The 25,212-nt window shown below is 38.4% G+C and overlaps 1 protein-coding gene across 2 annotated transcripts; it reads left to right on the top strand.

Annotated features, from left to right (window-relative positions):
* The first annotated feature begins 8,962 nt into the window (after positions 1-8,962).
* PCDH18 (protocadherin 18) lies at positions 8,963-22,250 on the top strand. Of its 2 annotated transcripts, none has more exons than XM_080672623.1 (4): positions 8,963-11,894; positions 12,621-12,709; positions 12,800-12,963; positions 20,261-22,250. In XM_080672623.1, the coding sequence occupies exons 1-4, from the start codon at positions 9,420-9,422 to the stop codon at positions 20,926-20,928; spliced, it is 3,396 nt and encodes a 1,131-aa protein (XP_080528749.1). In that variant the 5' UTR covers positions 8,963-9,419; the 3' UTR covers positions 20,929-22,250. The 2 variants fall into 2 exon arrangements, with proteins under 2 accessions (XP_080528749.1, XP_080528750.1); XM_080672624.1 differs by having other exon boundaries at positions 9,018-11,894; positions 12,624-12,709; positions 20,261-22,244.
* The last annotated feature ends 2,962 nt before the right edge of the window (positions 22,251-25,212 follow it).

The following is a 25,212-nucleotide window of genomic DNA, read 5'->3' as shown; positions in this document are numbered from 1 at the left end:
AAAAATATCACCTCTGTTTTTATCTCCTCTGTTTTGTCCAGATCTGCCTAAAAACCCTAATTCTGCAGCTTTGATCATGTTCAAGGATAACATCTAAAGGACAAAGTAGTGATGATTTTTGTGTTGCATGGGATGGAATGTTTTTCCATGACACAATTTCACCTTGATGCATACTGTTATCTTACCCCATCTACACTAATAAAAGAGAAAGATGCAAATTGACCAAACCTTCGCGATGCCCACCAGCCAATCAGGAGTGAGTATACAAATTAACCCAACAAAGATGGTGGGTTAATTTGCATACACAGGTGATGAGGGGGGGGGGCAGGATGCTTGTGTCATCGCCATGGTGATGACACAGGCATTCCACACTACCCAAGCCACTCCGGACCTCTGAGCAGTGTGGGAAGGTGGAAAGGCAGCTCCAGCCGGAGCAAAGGCAGTGCCGGCAGCCAGGGGAAGGAAGGCCCATTCTTAGTGCATCGGCTTCTAGTAGCTTCATAATTTTGAAAAAGAGAAGAATTTTAAAGAGGGACAGACTTTTTCATTTAATATCTCAGGAACAAGTAGCTATTACTTTTGGAGGCAGGTGCACAAATTCAGTATCAACTATATATTAGCCATGTGAAAGTTTACTTAAACTTTGTGAGTCTGTTGCTTTATCATAAAATGGATCTAGGATTAATGTAGCAGACAACATGTGCTATCCACTTAACATCCACTCTTTACTTCACTTTGTTAACTGAACCCCCAATTTTAGTACTTTGTATGAAGTGAAGGCACTGTTCCTGTAACTCAGGGATATAACTTTATTAGTCTAGGCCAGTCATGACAATTTCACTGTCCTTGCTAGAGACTGATGAATTGTCATGTGACACAAATCTGACCAATAAACTTTAACTGGATATCAGTAGAAGGTTCCTAGAACATATTTTTTTCTTGATGAGGAACCCACAAAAGAAGGTTAAGGCAGCACATTGAAGAGGAAAGAGCAGGAGGATGAGAGAAATCTGGTTCATGGCAGTATTATCGAGGGGCTTAATCATTTAGTGTCAGAAATATCTTATCTCTGTGTGTCTGGTGTCTTGAGATAATAAACTCATTTGGGTTGACACTGGCTGGGTTCTCTGACTTGTATCCCACATGTTTCTAGCAATTATAAACATTTCATTATTAATATAACTATAAGAATTAAATGAGAAAAAATACATAAAGCACTTGACACATGACTTTTAATTAAGTATTGCCTTTATTATTACTGTGTTCCAAGATCTTAGCATTGCTATGTGAGATGTTACTATTTTAAATGTGTGTGTTTTTTTAATGAGGAACTCAATCTAAATGTAAAACTCTTAACTTTGCCCACTTTATTACATTTTGGAGTACGTATTTGCTATAATGTTTAACTTGCTCTGGGATCAGATATTTTCTAAAATATTCTCTTGTTTGAATGAGAAATTTAGGGGGGAGTTAGATTCCTGTGGATAGAGAATATCAGCTATAATTTATTAGTTTATTATACCTAAATTATCCAAAATCAAAATAAATACTAGGTAATAAAGAGGCACAATATTGTCACAAATGGTAGCCTCTAAGTGCCTTACAGGAAATAGGCACTGTTTTCAATGAAGGGTTAGCAACCTTCCTTAGCTTCAACAGAAACGTTTTCTATATAATTAATATACATTTATTATATAAAAGTATGCAAACTATTTATTTCCTTTATAAGTTGGTAAAGGAATGGAAAGTATACACATTTCCAAGGACCAGCTGTAAAGCTACATATATGGTCTATTGATCATTTATGTACTTTATGTTAAGAAATTTTAATTAGTCTTGATAAAACTTGCTATTTGACAGAATACCTTGAACCTTTAATTTTCCTTAAGCATCCTACAATTTGATGACATTGCTCTTCCTGCTCTACAAATCCTACCTTTTTCTTCTTTGATTGTGCTTCAACTGGTGAATGGTAACTGTGAAGTGAACAATTTCCCACAAATTCCAAGTGAAAAAGAAACTGCACACTGAAGCTGCAATTAACTTAGTTGTGTTTACTAACAGTAAATTCTTTGTACACAGTTGATGCTAATATTCAATAGACATTTATTTAAGCTTAACATACTATATTAAACTTTCTTTCAAAAAGTTTTAATATAATCCAAACTGTTCTAAAATGGCATTGATTTGACTTTTATTATTTAAATGAAGGCTAATACTTCTAAGCCATGTTAGATTTTCTTTATATTTTTTGAAATTTTATCTTAATAACAGACACAACTTTTTGTGTAGTGGAATACTCCCAGTTGTAATAAAATGTTTGAATAAACTAGATATTGGTTAGAAGCCTCCAGAAGTATTGTACGCGAAATGGATTTTAACATGAACACAAAGGATTCAAGCATCAGCAGTAGGCTTAGGTAAGGATAAATTCACAATGTACCAAAAATTGGCTTTACCACACCACTGAAAGCAATATTGGCAAGAAGAAAACATAAAGCAAACTTGTCATTTATGTATACTGGACAGATGCAAAACACTCGACAGGATATTCCTAAGCATAGACATATGTACAAATTTACATACACATAATGACTATGAAGATATTTTTGCTTGCGGAAATAGCTTTTCAAAAATAATTAGATCTCTTTCTGGGAAGTATTCCCCTCCCTAATGAAAACTGCACTGCCTTAGTGGGTGAGGACAGGGTGATAACAGATATAAAACAATGACTGGATCCAGAGAGAAGCTTAATTTCTCTTCCCTTTTGATGAATTTGCCTTCATAGAGAACTTTTCTTACATCACTTCTACTTATATTCTCAAATGAATGTATTTAAGCCCTGGCCCTTTCTCTGATAATCTCCACAAACTCCTCTGAGGAGCAAAATCTCACAGCACAGAAGATGTGAGTACCATCATGTCAGGATTTCCACCACTTCAGACAATAGATGACTCTTCACAGCAATGTGTCTGAAACTTTCATGTGCCTGTGAATCAGCCAATGATATTGTTAAAATGCAGAATCTACTTGAGTAGGTCTGGGGTGTTGTCTGAGAGTCTGCATTTCTGACAAGCTTCCAGATAATGCCACACTGTTGCTCTGTGGAGCATACACTGTGTAGCAATGCTTGTAATTAAGAACTGAGACCCAACTCACCTGAGGCCTTACCACACTTCCAAGTCTCTCAAATCTCCTACCAGCAACTTTTGGAGGCGTAGTTTTCTGCATCAGTATACCACCTCGAGGAGAAGGAATTTAAGTGAGTTTACAATAGTTCAGATGATTCATGCTGAGAACAACATTGCTGCCATCCACTCTAACTTTGTGATTTGGTTTCAAATTTTGACGAGGCTCCCAGTATATACACCAATTTTCAGAACATTAGATCTTAGGTGTCTACCTTATTCTCTCTGTTATAATCTCTAATTCCATAATCTGCCTGGCTCCCAAACCCTGAAGTCCTGAAAGGCATAGTAGCTTACCTGCATGCCTGGCATAGGGACTCAGCTGATTGCCCATTGCCAGAGTCACCGGCTGGAAGTTGATGTACTACCTTTGGTAGGATATCCCAAATACTGATTGCTCAGGCAGACAAAACTGACCCAGCACCTGTCCCTGTCCCTGTATGTCATGAACTCCAACTCTTCCTGGACCCCAGTGATACTGCCTCCTGGCACCTGCACAACTATACCTCCAGGTGTGTTGCCCTCCTCTGGGCATTTATCCCATCCCGTGTTGATCAGAATTCTACTAAAGTCTATTTCTATTTTACAAGTATAAGGAGAGTTTAGGATCCATTCTCATTTCCCAACTTTTGATCTTATATTGATAATGTTGTTCCAATAAAGGGTTCACGTTGTTCAGTGATATTTCATTATTCTATTCTTGACTACATTAGTGAATGGTATACAGGGAGAACAGCATAAAGAGATGCAGTATGGTTGATAAATGGTCTAATAGTGCTTTTATAAAATGAAAATATTATTTGACAAGTTTTATATTTTCTTGTCATTGCCAAGTATCATATCAAATTATATCCTTTTATCTTCCCAATATAGTGTGACATGGTATTAAAAAAAAAGTTGATCTCATACTATTTGAGAACAGGCAAATACTAGGTTTGTATCCTAAACCCAATATGAGATAATTAGACTTCCTTAACTGTGTTATTAGATATGTCCCTATGGTTTTGAGTCTGGAGGTGTACTTGGGCAGATCTGATAAATCTTTTCGAATTTTCTTCAGTGAATCAGCAAGTTTTCAGGGTCCCCATAGATCAGTGCTATTAGTTTTGTCGATTGTTTCAAAGGTGACCTTCACAAATCAAAACTAGAGAGAACTTCATCTTCATCTTCATAGCATTATATCTTATAAGCATCTAAAAGTTTTTTTTCTTCAATGGATGGTAGGAAGAAATAGACACACAGGGGCCAAGTAAAGGAAACTAAACTTTGTTGTACATTTACTCTGGGCCAATTCTGTGGAAAGCCCCCAACTTCAGGCAAATTTAATTTCATCACACTTTGCTTTATTGCACTTTGCAGATAGTACGTTTTCCTACAAGTCGAAGGTTTGTGGCAACTCTGTGTCATACAAGATTATTAGGGCCATTTTTCCAACAGGCTCATATGATGATTAGCATTTTTTAGCAATAAATTACTTTTTAATTAAGTTATGTACATTTTTTAAACATAATCCTCTTGCACACTTAATAAACTACAGTATAGTATAAAATAACTTTTATATGTGCTGGGAAACCACAAAATTTGTGTGACTCACTTTATTACACTATTCATATTATTGTGGTTGTCTGGAACTGAACCCACATTATTTTTGAGGTATGCCTGTATTTAAATCTTACAAGAACTTGTAGAAGTGAATTATTATTATTCCCAGAGGATGAGACAGACTCAGGGAAGTTAAATAATTTGTTCAGGGTTACACAGCTACCAAGTGGTGGTACCTGCATTTATATGTGTGTTAGGCTCATATAAAAAGTCAAGCTTTTTATTGTAAACAGTTCTAGAGTGTTGGGATTCCTTAACTTTACCAACTTTTGTTTGATAAAACTGTGGCTCTTATCTAATTTCCCAAGACACATAGCAATTATTTAGGTTTGTATGGACATGTGGAATCAAGCAGGACCATGGGTTCCTTCTACAAGGCATTTCACAACAAATACTATGAGGAAAAATCATAATGGGATACCAATCTACAAGAAGATTGTAATGTCCCATATTCTTTTGATGATGGGAAATATGATAATATCTGATCGAAGTGAATATTTATTCTTCTAACTATTTTGTATTTTATATGCTTTAATAGCATAGCAATTAATTACTAAGAATTTTAAAACAAAATCCACACCTTTTTTTTTTTTAGTCTTTAATTTTGTATTCCACTAACAACAACAACAACAACAAAAAAAAAACACGATTCTTTACATCTTGTAGAGACATACTTTTATATGTGCTGGAAAACCACAATCTTGTTTTATATTTCCCTTGCTCTTTAACAGGAAAAGAGACATTAAAGATTTAGAATTGTAAAGCTTCATTTTCTTTAAAACAAAAGTAATCAAAATAAATGACATGATAAAAGTGTTATTAAAGGTGACGGGATGTATTGCAAATGCCAGCTGGTATCTTTTCTCTAGGTTTAGCAATTGTCAGCCAATCTAGGCTCAAGTGGTAAAAGGAGTTTTGTGGGTAAAAATCAGGATGGAAGTAGCCAAGATTCTCCTCCAGGTCTTAGGATCACTGTGTTCTGGTGCCTAATATCAGAATGCCATAGTCCTCAAGAGGTGGAACCATCTCCATATCATTGGTAGATGAACTTGAAGGACCACTGAATCAATTCTCCTTCACTGGATGTCTGAGGAGTTGTTTGAGAGGCTCTACAACTTCTACCTGACTGTAAAATCCCAGAAGGGGAAAGTTCAATCAAATCACTATTAGCTGCAACCTGCAAGAGTTTATTGGTCTTTTTCCCCTAATAGAAACCCTTTCACAAATAGCAAAGGACATGGGAGAGAGTTTTTTCAGAATTTTCTTTTCAGGGCTACCAAATAAGGATATTATGAATTGCTGGAACTAATAAAAAATGCAAAGGAAAGATTCATTTTCTATTTTGTCCTTTCTGAAAACATGTTTAAAAACAGAGTACTGCTATATACTAAGGACAAATCAAAGCACAATACTACCAAGTAGTCATATATTATTTCTCAGGGAGAGATTGGCAAGATAAACATGAAATGATATTTGATGAGGATGATAGCATAAGTGAAAAATGCTATGCTCCATGAAATGATTCCAAGTTTTTCAAAGACTGACTCATAGAAAAACATTCTTTATGAATATACTAGAGACCTGGTGCATGAAATTTGTGCACAGGAGGGGGGTGTTCCTCAGCCTGGCCTGCACCCTCTCAAAATCTGGGACCCCTCAGGGGATATCCGACTGCTGGTTTAGGCCCTATCCCAGGATCGGGCCTAAACTGGCAGTTGGACATCCCTCTTGCAATCCGGGACCGCTGGCCCCTAACTGCTTGCCTGCCAGCCTGATCGTCCTAGCCATTCTGCCTGCCTGATCGCCCCTAACTGCCTCTGCCTGCCTGATTGCCCACTAACCACTCTGCCTGCCTGCCTGATCACCCTTAACCACTCTGCCTGCCTGATTGTCCCTAACCACTCTGCCTGCCTGATCACCCCTAACCATTCTGACTGCCTGCCTGATCACCCCTAACAGCTCGCTGGGGGGGGTGGCTGTTCTTGTCTCTAGTTGTTCTGGTTGTTCTGCCATTTTGGTCACTGGGCTTTTATTATATAGTATAATAATTTACAACCTATTTTAAATATTTCAACAAGTTAATTGGAAGCTCTTTCGCATTGATTAATTCTGTTCAAGCTCACTGTCATAAATAAAAAATTAAAAAAATTATTTTTACTTTTTAAAAATTAGGAAAAATGTCCTCTGCATTAAGGTAGTCATGTCCATTGGGGGGTGGGGGGTGACTTATCAAATCCACAAAGAAAACTCCCTAGAACCAATGGAATTAGATTATCTTTGAATTTTCACCCCAACTTTGAATAGTCACTAATTCCTTTCTTTGCTCTTTTGGTGTTTGCAAAGGGGTTCACTAAAGCCTGAATTGATATAATTATTGGCTCAAATTGTTAGAGATCTGGGCCAGATGGCTGTGGGTTTCTGAAGTCCCAGTAGCTTGTGGTAGTTTTCCTAGTTTGCCTATAGGGTTTGGGGATCAGCAGTTTGAAAGGACTACAAACTTGTAAAACAGTATTATTCATGGGGGCAGAATGTTCATCAGCGTGACCCAGTACTAAATACATTCATTATAGGCATTTCTATTCTGCACAATTTGCCACACAGCACTGGTTTCTGGAGAGGGGAAGACAATGGCTTATAAATGCCTCTGAATGCCTGCAAACGAAAAGGAATTCATGCTGAGACTCCTCTGTTTTCTTTTTGGGAAAGAACCTTCTTAGTGACTTCAGCTGAGCTCTGCTGAGAGTAAGCAAAGTGGAAAAATCAGAAAATTACTTTTTTTATATATGTTTCTGGGGGGCAAAATAGAGGGTGGGAGAAATAAATGGAAAAAAGTGGCAGTGAGATTATGTGAAACAGCAAATATGCAAGTGGATCAAGACAGCTGAGGAATAATGCAAGAGGTATGGGGGAAAAAAGCAGCAAGAATAGTGCCCTGATGATAAACTTAAAAGGAATTGCAGAGCAGAAAGAACATCATAAATAATCATATTTTCAAATAAGAATACCATCTCAGTTCCTGTGACCTGGATAGTACACAGCCTCCCGTGATATTTCCTAGCATTTTGATGCACACAAAATGCAATTTTCAGCTCAGGCATTTTACTTTTTCAATATAAACAAGCTTTGGGTTTAAAAAAAAAATACATATCTGAAAAGTGTTTTCATAAATAATGCATATTATTATAACAATTTGACTTGTAAACTATGGAGCCCCTGTGTGATCCCCCCCCCACCCCAGTTCCCCCAGGATTCATTGTGAAGACCCATCATATATACATAACACCTTTTGGTAGGCATTGGCATGCTAAAGCATGAAATGTCTTTTACCCAAGATAAGCAGGAGGGTTTTTTTTTTGTTTTTTTTTTAAGTATAGGACAAAGAAATATCATAGCCAATTTTGCCCAAACTCAAAGAAGTGATATAAGGTAAAAGTACATTGTTAATTAATTTGAAATCCTAAGGTGTTCCTTTAAGTCTTGCTAATCAAGAGTAAAAAATAACCCGTTTCTTATCTTCAAAGAATAAAGATGAAAGAAACATAGAGAATGAAACATCTTCATTGGTTCTGTTCCTTATAACACAGCCCCAAGACACTCTGCCTGTGCTCACAGAGAAGATCCAAGTAAAGGCGGGGGAGAGGGGTAGAGGGTAGAGAGGCGGGCTGAGAAGCATAATTAGAAGCAAGTTTTCAAATTTTATTAAATCCCTCCACCAACAAAATGCACTTAGAGGTATCGTAAGTTAAACCAGCACTTAAAGACTATGAAAACCAAGATGATTACATGTTGGTGGAAGCAGAAAGCCAATTAAAGAAAACCAGAACCATTTAAAATGCCATATAAATACTGGCGACCAGAAGTTGATTTAAAGTTTGTTTTTTTTTTCTTCTGTAATTTGTCTCCCCTTTGTCGTGGCACGCTCGGAGAAAGTGAATGCAGGGGATGGAAGGGAGGAGAGAGTGGGGAGGGGAGGGGAGGCGCAGTCTAGGCGCTGCTTCCCACCCTTCTCTCCTTCCCGCGCCCCCGGCCTTCGCCTTCCTCCTCCGCGCTCCCCTCCCTCGCCCCCTCCCCTGCCGCCGCCCTCGCTTTGGGGACTCCATCAGCTTTGGATTTGGAAGCACGCTGATTGGCTGGAAGCGGTTCAACACACGCCGGGCAAGAGCGCTTTGTCTGAGTTGAAGTGAAGTTGTACAGATTTTAGACCGGAGTCAGCAATCACGGCTGTTTAGTCTGCAGCCGAGCAGAGAAAGGGAGGAAGAATCGCCGGGGAAGGATCCACCGCAGACGCTGCCGCCACCCCGCCCTGGATGGATTCGGAAGACACGCCGGGAAAACCGCGGAGGTGACACTCGGATTCCGCCGGCCCAGCGGACAGCCAGCCAGCCAGCCAGCCAGCCCAGCAAATGCGAGCGCTGGACTCCATGCCGACCGTATCTGGAAGTCGTGACACGGTGTGTATAAAACAAAAGTTTGCGAGCTGTTAATTGCTGCTGTGTTATTAAGAGCCGCTTTCAAGTTTCAAGTACCAAATGTAGCTTAGCGGTAAATTGCCAAAGGAAGTTGGGGGAATTGCTTTGCTGTTTTAACTTGCTTGGTGAAAGGAACCTCAGAAACTGATCTGTGTGCCAAATGAATGCTAAAATGCACTCTAGACTTGTTTTTGCACTCCTGGTGGTGTCGTTCAACCCCGATGTGTTGGGCAAGAACTTGAAATACAGGATTTATGAGGAGCAGAGGGTTGGATCCGTAATTGCAAGACTATCCGAGGATGTGGCTGATGTTTTAGCGAAGCTCCCATATCCTTACGTGCGTTTTAGAGCCATGCAGAGGGGAAATTCCCCTCTACTGGTAGTAAACGAGGATACCGGGGAAATCAGCATAGGGGCGAAAATTGACCGGGAACAACTATGCCAGAAAAACTTGAATTGTTCCATAGAGTTTGATGTGATCACCCTACCCACTGAGCATCTGCAGCTTTTCCATATTGAAGTTGAAGTGCTGGATATTAATGACAATGCTCCCCAGTTTTCAAGACCTCTCATTCCTATTGAGATATCAGAGAGTGCAGCGGTTGGCACTCGGATCCCTCTGGACAGTGCATTTGATCCAGATGTTGGGGAAAATTCCCTCCATACGTATTCTCTCTCGGCCAATGAATTTTTCAGTATTGAGGTCCGGACCAGGACAGATGGAGCCAAGTATGCAGAACTCATAGTGGTCAGAGAGCTGGATCGGGAGCTGAAGTCCAGCTATGAGCTCCAGCTCACTGCCTCAGATATGGGGGTGCCTCAGAGGTCCGGCTCGTCCATCCTAAAAATCAGCATTTCAGACTCCAATGACAACAGCCCTGTTTTTGAGCAGCAGTCTTATATAATACAACTCTTAGAAAACTCCCCCGTTGGCACTTTGCTCTTAGATCTGAATGCCACTGATCCAGATGAGGGCGCCAATGGGAAAATTGTATATTCCTTCAGCAGTCATGTGTCTCCCAAAATTATAGAGACTTTTAAAATTGATTCAGAAAGAGGACATTTGACTCTTTTCAAGCAAGTGGATTATGAAATTACCAAATCGTATGAGATTGATGTTCAGGCTCAAGATCTGGGTCCAAATTCAATTCCAGCTCATTGCAAAATTGTAATTAAGGTTGTGGATGTTAATGACAATAAGCCTGAAATTAACATAAATCTCATGTCCCCTGGGAAAGAAGAAATATCTTATATTTTTGAAGGGGATCCTGTTGATTCATTTGTGGCATTGGTCAGGGTTCAGGATAAGGATTCTGGGCTGAATGGAGAAGTAGTTTGCAAGCTTCATGGACATGGTCACTTTAAGCTCCAGCAGAGTTATGAAAACAACTATTTAATCTTGACCAATGCCACACTGGATAGAGAAAAGAGATCTGAATACAGTTTGACTGTAATTGCTGAGGACAAGGGGACGCCCAGTCTCTCTACAGTAAAACATTTTACTGTTCAAATCAGTGATATAAATGACAATCCACCCCACTTCCAGAGAAGTCGATATGAATTAGCAATCTCAGAGAATAACTCGCCAGGGGCATTTATCACCACTGTTACAGCCACAGATCCTGATCTTGGAGAAAATGGGCAAGTTACATATACTATTTTGGAGAGTTTTATACTGGGAAGTTCCATAACTACATATGTTACCATTGACCCATCTAATGGAGGCATCTATGCCCTCAGAAACTTTGATCATGAAGAAGTGAGTCAGATAACGTTTGTGGTTGAAGCAAGAGATGGAGGGAGTCCGAAGCAACTTGTAAGCAACACTACAGTTGTGCTCACCATCATTGATGAAAATGACAATGTCCCTGTGGTCATAGGGCCTACACTGCGCAATAATACTGCAGAAATCTCCATCCCCAAAGGGGCCGAAAGTGGCTTTCATGTCACAAGAATAAGGGCAATTGACCGGGATTCTGGTGTGAATGCTGAACTCAGCTGCTCCATAGTAGCAGGTAATGAGGAGAATATCTTTATAATTGATCCACGATCATGTGACATCCATACCAATGTGAGCATGGAATCCGTTCCCTCCACAGAATGGGAACTCTCAGTTATCATCCAGGACAAAGGCAATCCTCAGCTGCATACCAAAGTCCTTCTGAAGTGTATGATCCTTAAATATGCAGAATCAGTGACAAGTACAGCAAAGACCCCAGCAAGCCAGGAATCTTTGGATGTCTCCATGATTATAATTATTTCCTTAGGAGCAATTTGTGCAGTGTTGTTGGTTATTATGGTGCTGTTTGCAACTAGGTGCAACCGAGAAAAGAAAGACACGAGATCCTACAACTGCAGGGTAGCGGAATCAACTTACCAGCACCACCCCAAAAGACCATCCAGGCAGATTCACAAAGGGGACATTACATTGGTGCCTACCATCAATGGCACTCTACCTATCAGATCTCATCACAGGTCGTCTCCATCCTCATCTCCCACCTTAGAAAGAGGGCAAATGGGCAGCCGGCAGAGTCACAACAGTCACCAGTCCCTCAACAGTTTGGTGACAATCTCATCGAACCACGTGCCAGAAAATTTCTCATTAGAACTCACCCATGCCACTCCGGCTGTTGAGGTAAGATCATACACTGCACCAATTCACTGACAAAGTAGCTGCTAGTGCACAGAAGTTGTGTGTTAGTTCTGGAATGTTTCCTTTAAGAAATAACAATACTAACAATATGCAAATTAAGTAGGATACAAGTTTCATTATGCATATGTAGTAAGTACACACACCTGAGCATACTGTTTCAACTTTTTCTTAAAGAATTTACTTGCATGTATAATATTGAAAAATAAATGAAGCTCACAAAGGACTGATTAGAATCCCCATACTTCCAAGATTAAGATACTGGAAGCAAAATATAAATGGACTTGCTTTATTGTCATAGGTGTGGTCTCTACTAAAAAAAAAATAAATAAAAATAAAAAAAGCCCAAACAAACAAAAACCTGAGTTGACATTTTTCTGACATTATTTTAACTGCATGTGTTAGAATGTTGTATGTTAGAGTATCTTCTATGCATTTTTATAACTGATCACTTTAAGCTGAACTATAAAGGAAATAGACCTGTAATTTATAAAGGAGTCTTCTTTCAAAAAGAAACCCGTTGTATTAGATCATTCAAATCTCTCTGGGTTGTATTCAGTTATATCAGGTGGCTAGCTGCAGAGTCTGCCACAGCTCAGCACATGTAAGTGTTTAAAAGGGAGAGGACATGTTCATTGTTTTTCCTTGCTGAAAGCTTGTGAGTATTGGGGGTTTGTTTCCAGGAATCAGTTCTGTCTATTTGGTTTCCAGCAGGTCTCCCAGCTTCTTTCAATGCTTCACCAGGGGCAATATCAGCCAAGGCCAAGTTTTCGAGGAAACAAATATTCTAGGAGCTATAGGTATGAAGTACCCTTGTGTTGCCTATTAAGTGTCAAATAATATGGATGCTAAAGAATAAAAACTGTACATTCCCTGATTTATCTTTCTAGATATGCCCTTCAAGACATGGACAAATTTAGCTTGAAAGACAGTGGCCGTGGTGACAGTGAAGCAGGAGACAGTGATTATGATTTAGGGCGAGATTCTCCAATAGATAGGCTGCTGGGCGAAGGATTCAGCGACCTGTTTCTTACAGATGGAAGAATCCCAGCAGGTAAGGGGGTAGTGATAGATAAATCCTTATTTTCACATCTATTGTACCAGTGAGGTGAACAATTTCTCCCATGCTTATATTCTCTTTGTCCTTTGCACTGAGTCTCTGTAATCTGCACACTATTAGCAATGAACACAGACTGAAACACTTTAAAGTTATTTTCTTAAAATTTATGTGAAGCAGTTGGTAGAGAAGGAGTAAGTATGAAAGCTTAACAAGACAAGAAGAAAAGCGTGGCAGAGAGGGATAGAAAACCACACTGCTTTCCTCCTATTCCTACCCATCCAATACTGTCAGAGGACACTCTTGAGCAACTCTCTATAAAATTATGGGGTGGCTGTTTTCATTGAGACAGCCTGTTTTGGTGCATGGTGGTGAACTGGACTATAATTTGGAGGACACATTTCCTGTGATGGGAACCAACTCACAAAAATCAGAGATTAAAATATACTAGGAAATGGTATACTTTACTCACTAAAAATAGGAGAGAGAATACATCTTTGTAAGTGGTATGCACAGAATATTTTTCACCACCTTTCATTTTATGTCTACACTGGAGTGCAAGAGAAACAGGAATCCAAGAGAGGAATTTATCAGTATACAGCTGGAAGGAGGAAATCCTAGTAAGTTATGAGCCACTTTCTCCTTAGCATCCCTTCTCTCTAATTGTGCAGTAGCAACTCTGAACCAACTGGGTAAATACTGACTGTCATTGAAGCAACCCTGTGACTAAAGACTATAATATTAAATCAACTCCTAGGAACACACAGATGTTCCTTTGGTTACGTATGTTTCTAAATTCTGAGTGTTGATCTAGTGACTGCTGTTTGGTAAATGAAAGGCAAAAGAAAACTATATTACCCGTCTGAGTTCCATAAAACATCTATTTTCTAAATACTGTATAGTTAGTTCACTAAGAGTTTTGGGACTAGACATGCGGGAGCTTCAGAGAGCTACAGAAATTCAAGCAAAATTAGTAAATAGAAACTCTAGCTCTCATGGTGATAGTAGAAGTGGTAGCAGGAGCTGTAGGAGCATTAGTGTCAGTCACAGCAGTCACAGTAGTAGTGATGATGTCCCAGTGCTCACTCCAGATCCATAGGTGTTCTACACTTGCACTGCTTCTCCCAACACTGGGACATAGGAATTAGTAACAGTAGTTCATTGTTGTTACATTAATAGATATTGCATTTCTGGCAGGATGATGGATTTATGGAAAGGACTTCTAGTTACATACGGGGCTACATGAGAGCTCACGTTTGCCCAGGTATCTTTGTTGTTGTTTTTTTAATTCATAGATTTCCTTGACCAATTTAAAGAGAAAGCTCTGGAAATACAGTGATATATATATGGCTTCAGACAACTTGCTAAAAGAGAATCAGTTTTATTATTCTTACCCATGAAATGGATGTGTGTGTGTGTGTGTGTGCACATAAGTATATACTGGCTGAATTTCCAGGATTTTATGACACTGACAGAACTCTAATTTTGAATACTATTCTCTAATTTTGAATATTTTGATTTACCAAATTACATTATTTCATAAGGCATAAAGGTAACTTCATGGGCACAATGTCAATATTTCCTTATGTGTTATTTTTTAATTATATGAAGTCTATTCATTAAAATTTTAATTTAGCAGCATAGTTAAAAAGAGAATAACTACCCCTACTTATATAACCTAGCCATTTGGGGGCCTAAATGCTGCCTAAAGTCTTTTTAAATTCTGAAATTGTATAATTTTAATACCTAACCATGGTCTAACTTAAAAAAAAAAAAAGATCAAGACTTCTCTTTCACTCTTTCTTGTATTTTCAAAGTTAACAACATCAGATACGTTCATGACAGAAGTGTTATCTAATGGTTGAGTTAAAAAAATAAAATAAAAATAAATGTTAAAGAATAAAGACATTGGAGGAACAATACGTAGATATAAAGCCCAGATATTAGTGAGTTTTGTATAGTGACTGACTTTAGACATCTTCTAAGTTTACATTTCTTTTCAAAGTTAATGGCTAACTTTTATATTATCACTAGAGGCCTGGTGCACGAAATTCGTGCACGGGGCGGGGGGGTCCTTCAGCCCAGCCTGCACCCTCTCCAATCTGGGACCCCCCGAGGGATGTCCGACTGCCTGTTTAGGCCCGATCCCAGTAGGATTGGGCCTAAACGGGCAGTCGGACATCCCTCTCACAATCCAGGACTGCTGGCTCCCAACTGCTCACCTGCCTGCCTGCCTGATTGCCCCTAACTGCTTCTGCCTGCCAGCCTGATCACCCCCTAACCACTCCCCTACCAGCCTGATTGATGCCTAACTGCTCCCCTGCCAGCCTATTTGCCCCTAACTGCCCTCCCCTGCAGGCCTGGTCACCCCTAACTGCCCTCCCCTGCAGGCCCAGTCACCCCCAACTTCCCTCCTCTCCCGGCCTGGTCACCCCTAACTGCCCTCCCCTGTAGGCTTGATTGCCCCCAACTGCCCTCCCTTGCAGGCCTGGTCCCTCCAAACTGCCCTCCCCTGCTGGCCATCTTGTGGTGGCCATCTTGTGTCCACATGAATGCAGCCATCTTTGACCACATGGGGGCAGCCATCTTGTGTGTTGGAGTGACAATTTGCACATTACTCTTATATTAGATAGGATAGAGGCCTGCTGCACGGGTGGGGGCCAGCTGGTTTGCCCTGAAGGGTGTCCCAGATCAGGGTGGGGGTTCCCTTGGGGCATGGGGTGGCCTGGGTGAGGGGCCTGTGGTAGTTTGCAGGCTGGCCATGCCCCCCAGCGACCCAAGTGGAGGCCCTGGTATCTGGGATTCATTTATCTTCTATAATTGAAACTTTGTAGCCTTGAGCAGAGCCAAGCCTCCTGCTTGCTCTGTGGCTGCAGCCATTTTTGTTGGAATTTATTTATCTTCTATAATTGAAACTTTGTAGCCTTAAGCGGAGGCCAAGGCAGGCCAGAGCATGCGGAAAGCTTGGCTTCCTCCATCGCCAGGGGCAACTCAAGCCTCCTGCTTTCTCCATGGCCGCAGCCATCTTGGTTGGGTTAATTTGCATACTTGCTCCTGATTGGCTGGTGGGCATGGCTTGTGGGTGTAGCAGAGGTATGGTCAATTTGCATATTACTCTTTTATTAGATAGGATTAATAATACCACTTAATATATAGGCAGCCTTTAAGAAACAATTCCATATTTACACAATCAAACTAATCCAGGTGTGTAGTGGAAGAGCTATCTTTCTGGTGTATGGCATTGTATGACAACTGATTGTGTTACAGTACATACATTTCTACATGACTAGCTACCTGCTTCCCTGTGGGGTGTGGTGGCAGGTGTAGAGTGCCAGGATTTCACCAATGATACATAAATCTGTTTTAAGCTTTACTCATCTTTGGCTAGTAGGGAAACAAATATGCATATTAAGTATCATACAGAGATAACCATCCTTCCGTTATGACCATCTTCCTGATGATACTTCACCAGTTTTCTGGTTAATTATTCACCACAAAAGCTTCTGCCAGCACATTGGGGTATAAAACTTGTGTCTTGTGAACTTATATTCCCAGGAAATATACAAAGTAGGAAAAAAATAAGTCCACTTCTGAATGCCATTAACAGAAATCAGTGCAGTTTCAAAAGCATGTGTATTTTTAGACCTTAAGTGTCTTATTTCAACGTTTTTTCTGCATTAAACTGTGATCAAATATAGATCATGTTATGTTGCATTGCCTGCCAACAGGGTCATTTCTGGTCATTCTTTCTATTAATTCCCACAGACATATCCTGCATTCTGAGCAGTAAAATCAGCATACATTTTTGTCTGTTAGCTCATGTTTGTCAACGTATTTTCTTCCTTATTCATTCAACTTAGAACTCATAAATATGAACTCAATAAATATGAAGAAAAACTACTCCATATTCCTGCAAAATCTCCATTTCTCCAGTGTATTAGTTGCACCAGTAATTTATAAAGGCTTTTGATTTTGTGATGCTCCATCCTGGTTAAGCTCATTCCACTTTTCACCAATCTGCCCTCAATGATTATTTAATTCAAACAGTCCTTTTTAATTCTGTGTTCTCTTCATTTTCATGGCTGGTATACCAGTTCTGACCTTTCCGCATGGCTGAGTTACTGTGCAAGTATATGAACTGATATTCTCTCTTTAGTAACTCCTCCCTTTGCTAAATCTTTCATAGAGTTTGAACACCTTTTTCATAACATTTTAATTTATATTTTTGGTTCAAAATCAATAATTTACTTTTTTTTGCCCAGCAATCTCTATGAAACCTACTTATCTTGGCATTCTAAGGTCAGTGAAATCCACTCCTAGTTTATTAACTCTCAATTTTGGCTTTTTGGGGTGTCTTTTGCAATAGGTAGGGCCATCTCTTAGTATATATAACACACCAATCCTTCGTTCGTGGGCTTTTCTACCTAAAACACCAGCTTCTCTTCACTTTGCCTATCATCTCTCAAATTTTGTTTCATGTTTCTCTTTAATGACTTTAACCTCCATGTCCACTACTTTTTCTTTTCTTGACATGCTCTCAGCATCGTATTTTGGCACTCTAATTGGACATTCAGGGCCCTGTTTGCTACCCTTGACTCAGAACTACATCTGAAACCATGTAAGGACACCTGGGAGAGGCTCTTAATGAAGAACTGTTTGATCACTCACTAACTAATGGCTTGGAAGAAGTTAGGCACACGTTTTTTCTTCTACTATTTGATGCTTACCTCCTGTCCTACCTATAAGGTTCGTACAGTACAGTGATAAAATTGATAGTCATATAGTGGGAAAGAAGAGTTCTGTTTGCCTCACGTCCTCCCCTCCCCAGGGGAAATTGCACCACCTGGCAAAGCTTTAAAGGAAGGACAGAGAGATCAGCCACTTACACCTCTTGCCAACAAGTCCTATTCATTGGACATGGTATGGAACCTCTATAGCACTGAATTATGTGTGCACTGAATGTTTCAAATAACTGAGTCTCCAGGGAAAATATTGAAAATGTCAGGGGAACTGAAAAATGCCCTCTTCCGCAACCCTGCCCTTCCACCTCCATTAATTTTTGCCATCTCTTCCTCCATGAAATTTTCTTTATCAATTTTTCATATTTTCTGAATTTTTAAATTTGTGTTAATTTACTATTTTAGAAGTAAAGCCCCATTTATTGTGAAGTTGTAAAATGGCATTCCCTGTTTAAAAAAACACACCCTGTGACCAAAGTAATTTCTAAACATGAACTATCATTTTAATCACCCAGTTTGTATTCAGGTTTCTAGAAATTTGCTTGTGCTCAGGATTCTTAGAAGCCTGTGTAATTTTTATCTCCTTTGTCATTAAACATTAAAATAAAATAAAGTCAATCAAATAATTAAGCCCTTCCACAGAGTTAAAAGCCAGAAAATAAATGAAAGGTGTCATCAGGCCTGTTTCCCTTCTTTGTAACAGAATGTGAGTAAGACAACATAGACAAGTCTCCTTTCCATTTTCAGAGACCTGGGGAATGAAGAAAACATTTCATTACCACTGCTTGGAAAACCTCACTGCTATTAAAGTATTCCAGTTACTTTCAACTCCCTTTGGTTTATCCACATTAATTGCTGAACAATAGTTGGTATTTTCAAGTTGCAATAATGCATGAGGTCAGCACATCTAAACATGCTTTTATTCTTAAATCATCCTTCCTCATTTAAGCAACTTTTTTTCATAGCAAAATTACACAAGGATTCTCAATGTTCACCCTCTTTCTCTTGGCCCACATTGACTCCTATGGAATCAGTAGTCATACTATCTCTGCATTTTCTTTACTTCCTTTGTATTTTCAGCTTTTTTAGCAATCACGCATTTTTTCTCACTCACGATACTTGCTCTTATTTTCCGGGATAATTATCCAGAAGTGGGATTGGTGGATAATATGGTAGTCCTATTTTTAATTTTTTTGGCATACCACCTTACTGTTTCTCACTGTGACTGCACCATTTATTGCATTTCCAACACAGTGTACAAGCATTCAATCTCTCCTCATCCTCAGCAATACTTGCTATTTTTGTTTTTTGTAACAGCCATCCTGACAGGTTTGAGGTGAAATGTCATTGTGGTTTTGAGTTGCATTCCCATGATGATTAGAAAATATGTAGTGAATGCTTATTCTCTGCAGACACTTTACCCAGTGCTGAGGATACAGCAATAAACACAATAGTCAACTTTCTTCCTCTGACAAGGTATTTGGCATTGTTCAAGAGTCATCCTTTCTAGCAAAAAATTCACAGGAAGAAAAATATTTCTTAAGTAGCCAAATCTATAAAATCATTTCTAAATATGTAGGTATGGCTGATAATGGTCCAGTTTTCACTCAAATCTAAGAAAATTACCTTAGATCTGCATTCTGTCATTTGCTCTAAAATGAAAATTGTGATATTAAAGAGAACTTAATATCACTGAAAGAGATCGATGATTTTTGGACTATAATTGATATCTTCATATTTCCTGGTTGTTGTGTAGTTTAGTTATTGTATTTTCTAAATTTAGAGATTTTTCTCTTTATTTTTCTGCTTTTCTCATCATCTATTCTTTCTATGAGTGTGGTCACTCACATTCCAATAGGACATCATAACAACTGGAAGAACTAATCAGTGGAGTTTTCATATTCTTCATCTTTTGATGACTTTTCCATCTATTTGACTTTCAAACCAGATGCCTGGTAGTTGCGGATAATTTGCACTGCTATTTTAAATAAAAAGTCAATAAATAATCCAGAATACCTTTAAGAGAGATCAATAATATAATGAACCGATAAGTCACTATCTTCTTGATGCTTGCATTAAAAGTAAAGTAGGTCAGATAGACCTCACTACCTGGAGAGCTACTCAAAGGTATTACTTGAGGATTATCGGGTTGCATTATGAATTTATGGATTTCACCTCACAGCTCTGGTGTTCTTTAGAATTTGTGTTCAGCAAATACTTCATCACCCACACCTTTCCAGTCATTCTCATGTATAAATTACCAATCCATTTTCTCATTACTTGAATAGCAGAAATGATATTCCTGAGAAATATGAGTCATAATCTTCCTTTTCTTATTTGATGAGCAAGAAAAAAATATATATGCTGGTCCATAAAACTAGCATTCAAATCAAAGCCATAATTATAGTTCATCTAATGTGTAAAATAATGGGTTGATATCAGGGTAGTAATTTAAACTGTCTCATTCTATATTTTTAAAGTAAAATACATTTTTTCCAACATTTTGAGTGATAGTAAATGTACTCATGAATCCCCATTGTTTTCCTTGAGAGCAGCCATGAGGCTGTGCACAGAGGAGTGCAGGGTCCTGGGACACTCTGACCAGTGCTGGATGCCACCTCTGCCCTCACCATCCTCTGACTATAGGAGCAACATGTTCATTCCAGGGGAAGAATTCCCAGTGCAGCCCCAGCAGCAGCATCCACACCAGGGTCTTGAGGATGACACCCAGCCTGCGGATTCCAGTGAGAAGAAGAAGAGTTTTTCCACCTTTGGGAAGGACTCCCCCAAAGAGGAGGACCCTGGGGACAAAGGCACGTCATCTCTGCTCTCAGAAATGAGCAGTGTGTTCCAGCGTCTCTTACCCCCTTCCTTGGACACCTATTCTGAGGCCAGTGAGGTGGATAGGTCCAACTCTCTAGAACGTCGGAAGGGACCTCTGCCAGCCAAGACTGGGGGCTACCCACAGGGTGTGGCAGCCTGGGCGGCCAGTACGCATTTTCAAAATCCCACCACCAACTCTGGGCCTCCCCTGGGTACCCACTCCAGTGTGCAGCCATCTGCTAAATGGCTGCCGGCCATGGAGGAGATCCCCGAAAACTATGAAGAAGATGATTTTGACAATGTGCTCAACCACCTCAATGATGGGAAGCATGAACTCATGGATGCCAGTGAGCTAGTGGCTGAGATTAACAAGCTGCTTCAGGATGTCCGCCAGAGCTAGGAGATTTGGGCCAAGCATTTTGGTTTCCAGGTACATGGAAGTAGGGGACAGAGAAAACCCTGAGAGAACTGGCATTGCCAAGTTGTTGCATTTATCATAAATGTGTCTGTGTATATTGAATATTAAATACTGTATTTTCGTATGTACACAATGCAAGTGTGTTGATTTCAATCTGTATTTTAAAAATACATTTGTACCTTATATTTATGTGTAATTTAACAGACAAATTTTATTTTTTTACTCCCATGACAAACATGTCTTTCCTAATCATGTAGAAAGTAGCCACTGTTCAATTCTGATATACTATTCAACCATAAAGTATAAAGGCACTGCTTAGATTAGTTATGTTGGGGAAGAAATTGTTATGCCATAGGAACAACCCCACTAAAGCATTATAGAATTCTTACTTCTATTAAGTGATCCAACTTTTTTTTTACAATACTTTTTATAATTAAGCATCAATAAAAATGTTAAACTTTTATTACTGTTGTTGTTATTATTTTTACTGCTCTCTGCTAGTTCTGGTAGTTCAATTCTCACAGCAAAATTGAAACATGAGGTGAGATGTTATTTCAGAACTAGGCAGTCTCTTTCACAGTCAATAATGAAAATAGGACCAGAGTCAATTTTTCCTAACTCCCAGGCCCCTGCTATTCCAGGAGATCACACCGGCCTGTTCTTGAGAATATTTCTCCTGAAGTATTATTGTCTATTTATAATCAAGGTAAACAATGAATTTCATTCCATCCTCAAGAGATGTGCTCCAAGGAAATGGACTCCGTCCTTTAAATGGATAACAGTATGTATTCTAACAGCATGAAGTATTAATGGACAAAGGCAATTATGTCAGTATCCCTCCTGGGGTAGTAAATATAATTGATTTATGCTGAAACTGCTCTATTTGAATCTTCCCCTCTCCGTTCACAATACTTGAACATTTTTATCTTTGCAATGTTGTTGTTGTGTTGTTGTTGTTTTCTTTTTTTTTGCTATAGTATTCATTTTTAGCTTTTGTCTCCAGTGCATGATCTCATATTTTTGCTTTTATATTTAGTATAAGAACGTTTATAAAATTACATTTTTGCTATTGTAATTCTATTTTATTTGTTGTGTGACAAATGGCAAATTATTTATTGTGCTGTTATCTCTCTGTGTGGAATGCTTTGGTAAAAGAGATCGTGATTATGATTGTTCTCATTTATGACCAGGTTTCTATTAGTGTTATTTCTCTGAATACACCATCCTGATTGTACTCTCCAGAAAATATTACTGTCAATGAAAATAAAAGAAAAAAAATAAAGTAAAGCTAAAGAACTGTCCATAAATCAGAGTCCTATTCCTATATATATATATATATATATATATATATATATATGTTCAAAAGCTTTGCAGGAAGCATATCCTTCATGAGAAGATAATTCAGTGTTAGGTTTTGAATGATAAGCAGGAAACTTCAGCCTGCCGGTGTGTCTCAGTGGTTGAGTTCGACCCATGAACCAGGAGGCCAAGGCACATGCCTAGGTTGCGGGCTCAATCCCCAGTAGGGGGCATACAAGAGGCAGCTATCAATTATTCTTATCATTGATGTTTCTATTTCTCTTCCTTCTCTGAAATCAATTTAAAAAAACCCTACACATTTAATTTTTTTTTAAAAAAGGGAACATTCAGCTGGCTTGGCTAACAAGAAAAATGCAATGGAAAGGGAATGAATTTGAGACCTGTAATGGGAATGAAAAGAGTCTACAATATTCCCAGTAGATTAAATAATTTAAATGCATTTGAAGTATAAAGAAAATGGAGTAATCAAATAGTAATTGCTTGACCACTTTTTAAACTAAAAAAAATGTCTCAGAACATTTTGTATTATGTTGTGTTGGGAAAAAAATGTACACTTACAATGTTTCTCTGGGGAACAAAGAAAATTTACCCTTTAAGTTCTTTCAGCTGGTCTAATGATTAAATCTATATGAGGTTGATTAACAGGAGAAAATGATCAAATGTAATTACATATGTGTGCATGGGAACCTCATGTACATAATAGATCCAGAGACAGAAAGGGAAAATGAGGCATATGTGACATTCTGAGCTACAGATGAGGTAAAGCACGTTAGGGCTTCAGAGGGGCATTATAGGACGGTAAGAAGAACAGATGTGCTGTAATCAGTCGTTTGCCCTGCTTCATAGATAGGTCCCCAAATAGGTTATATCTAATAATCTCTTACTATGGTATGGGAAAGACCCCTAATTCAAATTCTTCTAGTAGTTGGGGTTAGGGTTGTGGGTGGGAAAACAAGTTTCTCTTGAGCACACTGCGTCTCAGTTGCCTTTAGCTAAAAATAACCCACATTCTGAAACTTCACATTTTTAAGAGATGAAAATATTATCTTCATTGCCTTCCTAGTGGGAATTGAAATACCAGGAAAATAGAATAACCTAAAAGTGGTTAGTTAATTCAGATATTTTAATTTTCAAGTGATTACCAACCACATCAAATAGATGTGTTAGGTCTTTCAAAAGGCACATTTTACCTTTATAGGGGGGACTGCAATTTCAAGTGAAATTTTCGTTTATTTTTCAGTAGATTACACACACAAATGCTAACCACATTTAAAGACATTCTGCCTTTCAAATTCACTCTTTTAGCACATATTATCATTTAAAAAAGACTTTCATAATTGTTCTATTCTTAAAGCACCAACAATAATTTAGGAAGCAAAGCTGGCAATCAATGTTTATGTGAAGCACGTAAAATGTAATGTTATTTCAACACAAAAGCTTTATATACTGTCCATATAGGAAGCACTCCATGTCTCACACTACTAGCTGCTTCTACACCCTTCTCCACTTCTTATTATTGCTTTCCATGCCCACAGGTTAAGGGATATTAGTGTAAGATTTTTGCTTTTCACTCATGTCCCTTTCACAGGTAATATTATCTCCGTGAAGCTGGAACGTTTGTACTGTCATAGCAACCTAACCTCTGTTCACATTTACATGACCTCTTCTTTGATATCACACCCCTCCTCAGATTCAAACAACCAAAAAGCACTAAATCAAAGAGACTCTTTTCTCTGTTCATTAGTTCTTAATCCCCTTGGCCCCATTCAATTCCTTTAAATGTTCTTCAATGATAATCATTTATTAAGGGAATCATTTTCTAAAAATGTAATTCAACACTAACTCTATTGTTAGCCAATCTTCCCTTTAAGTGATTGTTTATAGTATGACTAGATTGTTTATAGGATGATTAGAATTATTACAAGTTATTAACTTTGTTATTCTCTTTTATCAATTCTTTCCTTCTTGGTATTTAGCAGATAAGGCCTATGACTTTATTGATCATTTAAATTATTCTACCTTCTGTCACAGATATAAAAAATTTACCACTTACTAATAGATAACTATTAAGGCAAAAGATGGGTTACTGTTCTGTTGGTGTCACAAAGTCTCATTGGTGGAAATAAGCTTTTAAAGTTCAAAAAACTGTGAATCTATTTAAAAATTAGTTGTGTGGGTGAAAAAAATGCATTGCCTGACATAGCATCTTTCAGTCGTGAATGAACTCAGAGGACTTAACCAAGACAGTTCAGGAAATTTGCCAAACTATTGAAAAGATTTTGATGTTTCCATTCCAATTCAGTATATCTGGAATTAATAGTATCACATCACAGTATCAAAGATTAGAGACACAATGAACTCTGGACAGGCAATAAACATTGCCTTATAAAATTAAATTCAAACCATACAAAAGTCTTAAAAATTTATGTTGAGTTTTAAAAATAATAAAAACAGTGAAGGCCTTTCAAAAGAACCAACAGATTCACATCCTTAATTGTAGGTTCAGTTTATAAAACAAAGTAATTTTATATGCATATGTTGTCTTTTATATATTGTAAAATCATAAGGTGCCATACTGATTGTAATTATTTAATATATTAGGATGTCTCTAACTGTGAATGAAAAAAATAATTCTCTATGGCTACATACAGTTTTAATTTAATAAATTAGTCTGAAAATCCATCTTATTCACTTTAGTTTATAGCACAAACAGTAAGTCACTTTTCTGAAATAACTGAACAATATCTAAAGAGCTGCATTACAATTGTAGGAACATTATTGGCCAAATTGTGCTTTCATTGTTCATGTGTGGAACTGAGCTCATAGCAAGGTATACATACACACACTGTATGCCAGAAACAATAGGACCTTTAATGTAATCCAAACCAAAAAATTATTGAATAGATACACACAGTATAATAGATCTGAATGTGAGTGTATATACTT

This window comes from Plecotus auritus, assembly GCF_963455305.1.
Source record: "Plecotus auritus genome assembly, chromosome: 6".
Lineage (NCBI taxonomy): Eukaryota > Metazoa > Chordata > Mammalia > Chiroptera > Vespertilionidae > Plecotus > Plecotus auritus.
Note: the sequence above shows the minus strand (reverse complement) of the source record. Positions and strands in the feature narration are given on the sequence as shown.

What these genes read in the sequence shown, in the direction of transcription:
- PCDH18 (XM_080672623.1), top strand. Translation starts at nt 9,420, where the DNA reads ATGAATGCTAAAATGCACTCTAGACTTGTTTTTGCACTCCTGGTGGTG. An exon ending in ATGCCACTCCGGCTGTTGAG is followed by an intron (nt 11,895 to 12,620) that starts GTAAGATCATAC and finishes TTTGGTTTCCAG; the next exon opens with CAGGTCTCCCAGCTTCTTTC. An exon ending in AAATATTCTAGGAGCTATAG is followed by an intron (nt 12,710 to 12,799) that starts GTATGAAGTACC and finishes TTATCTTTCTAG; the next exon opens with ATATGCCCTTCAAGACATGG.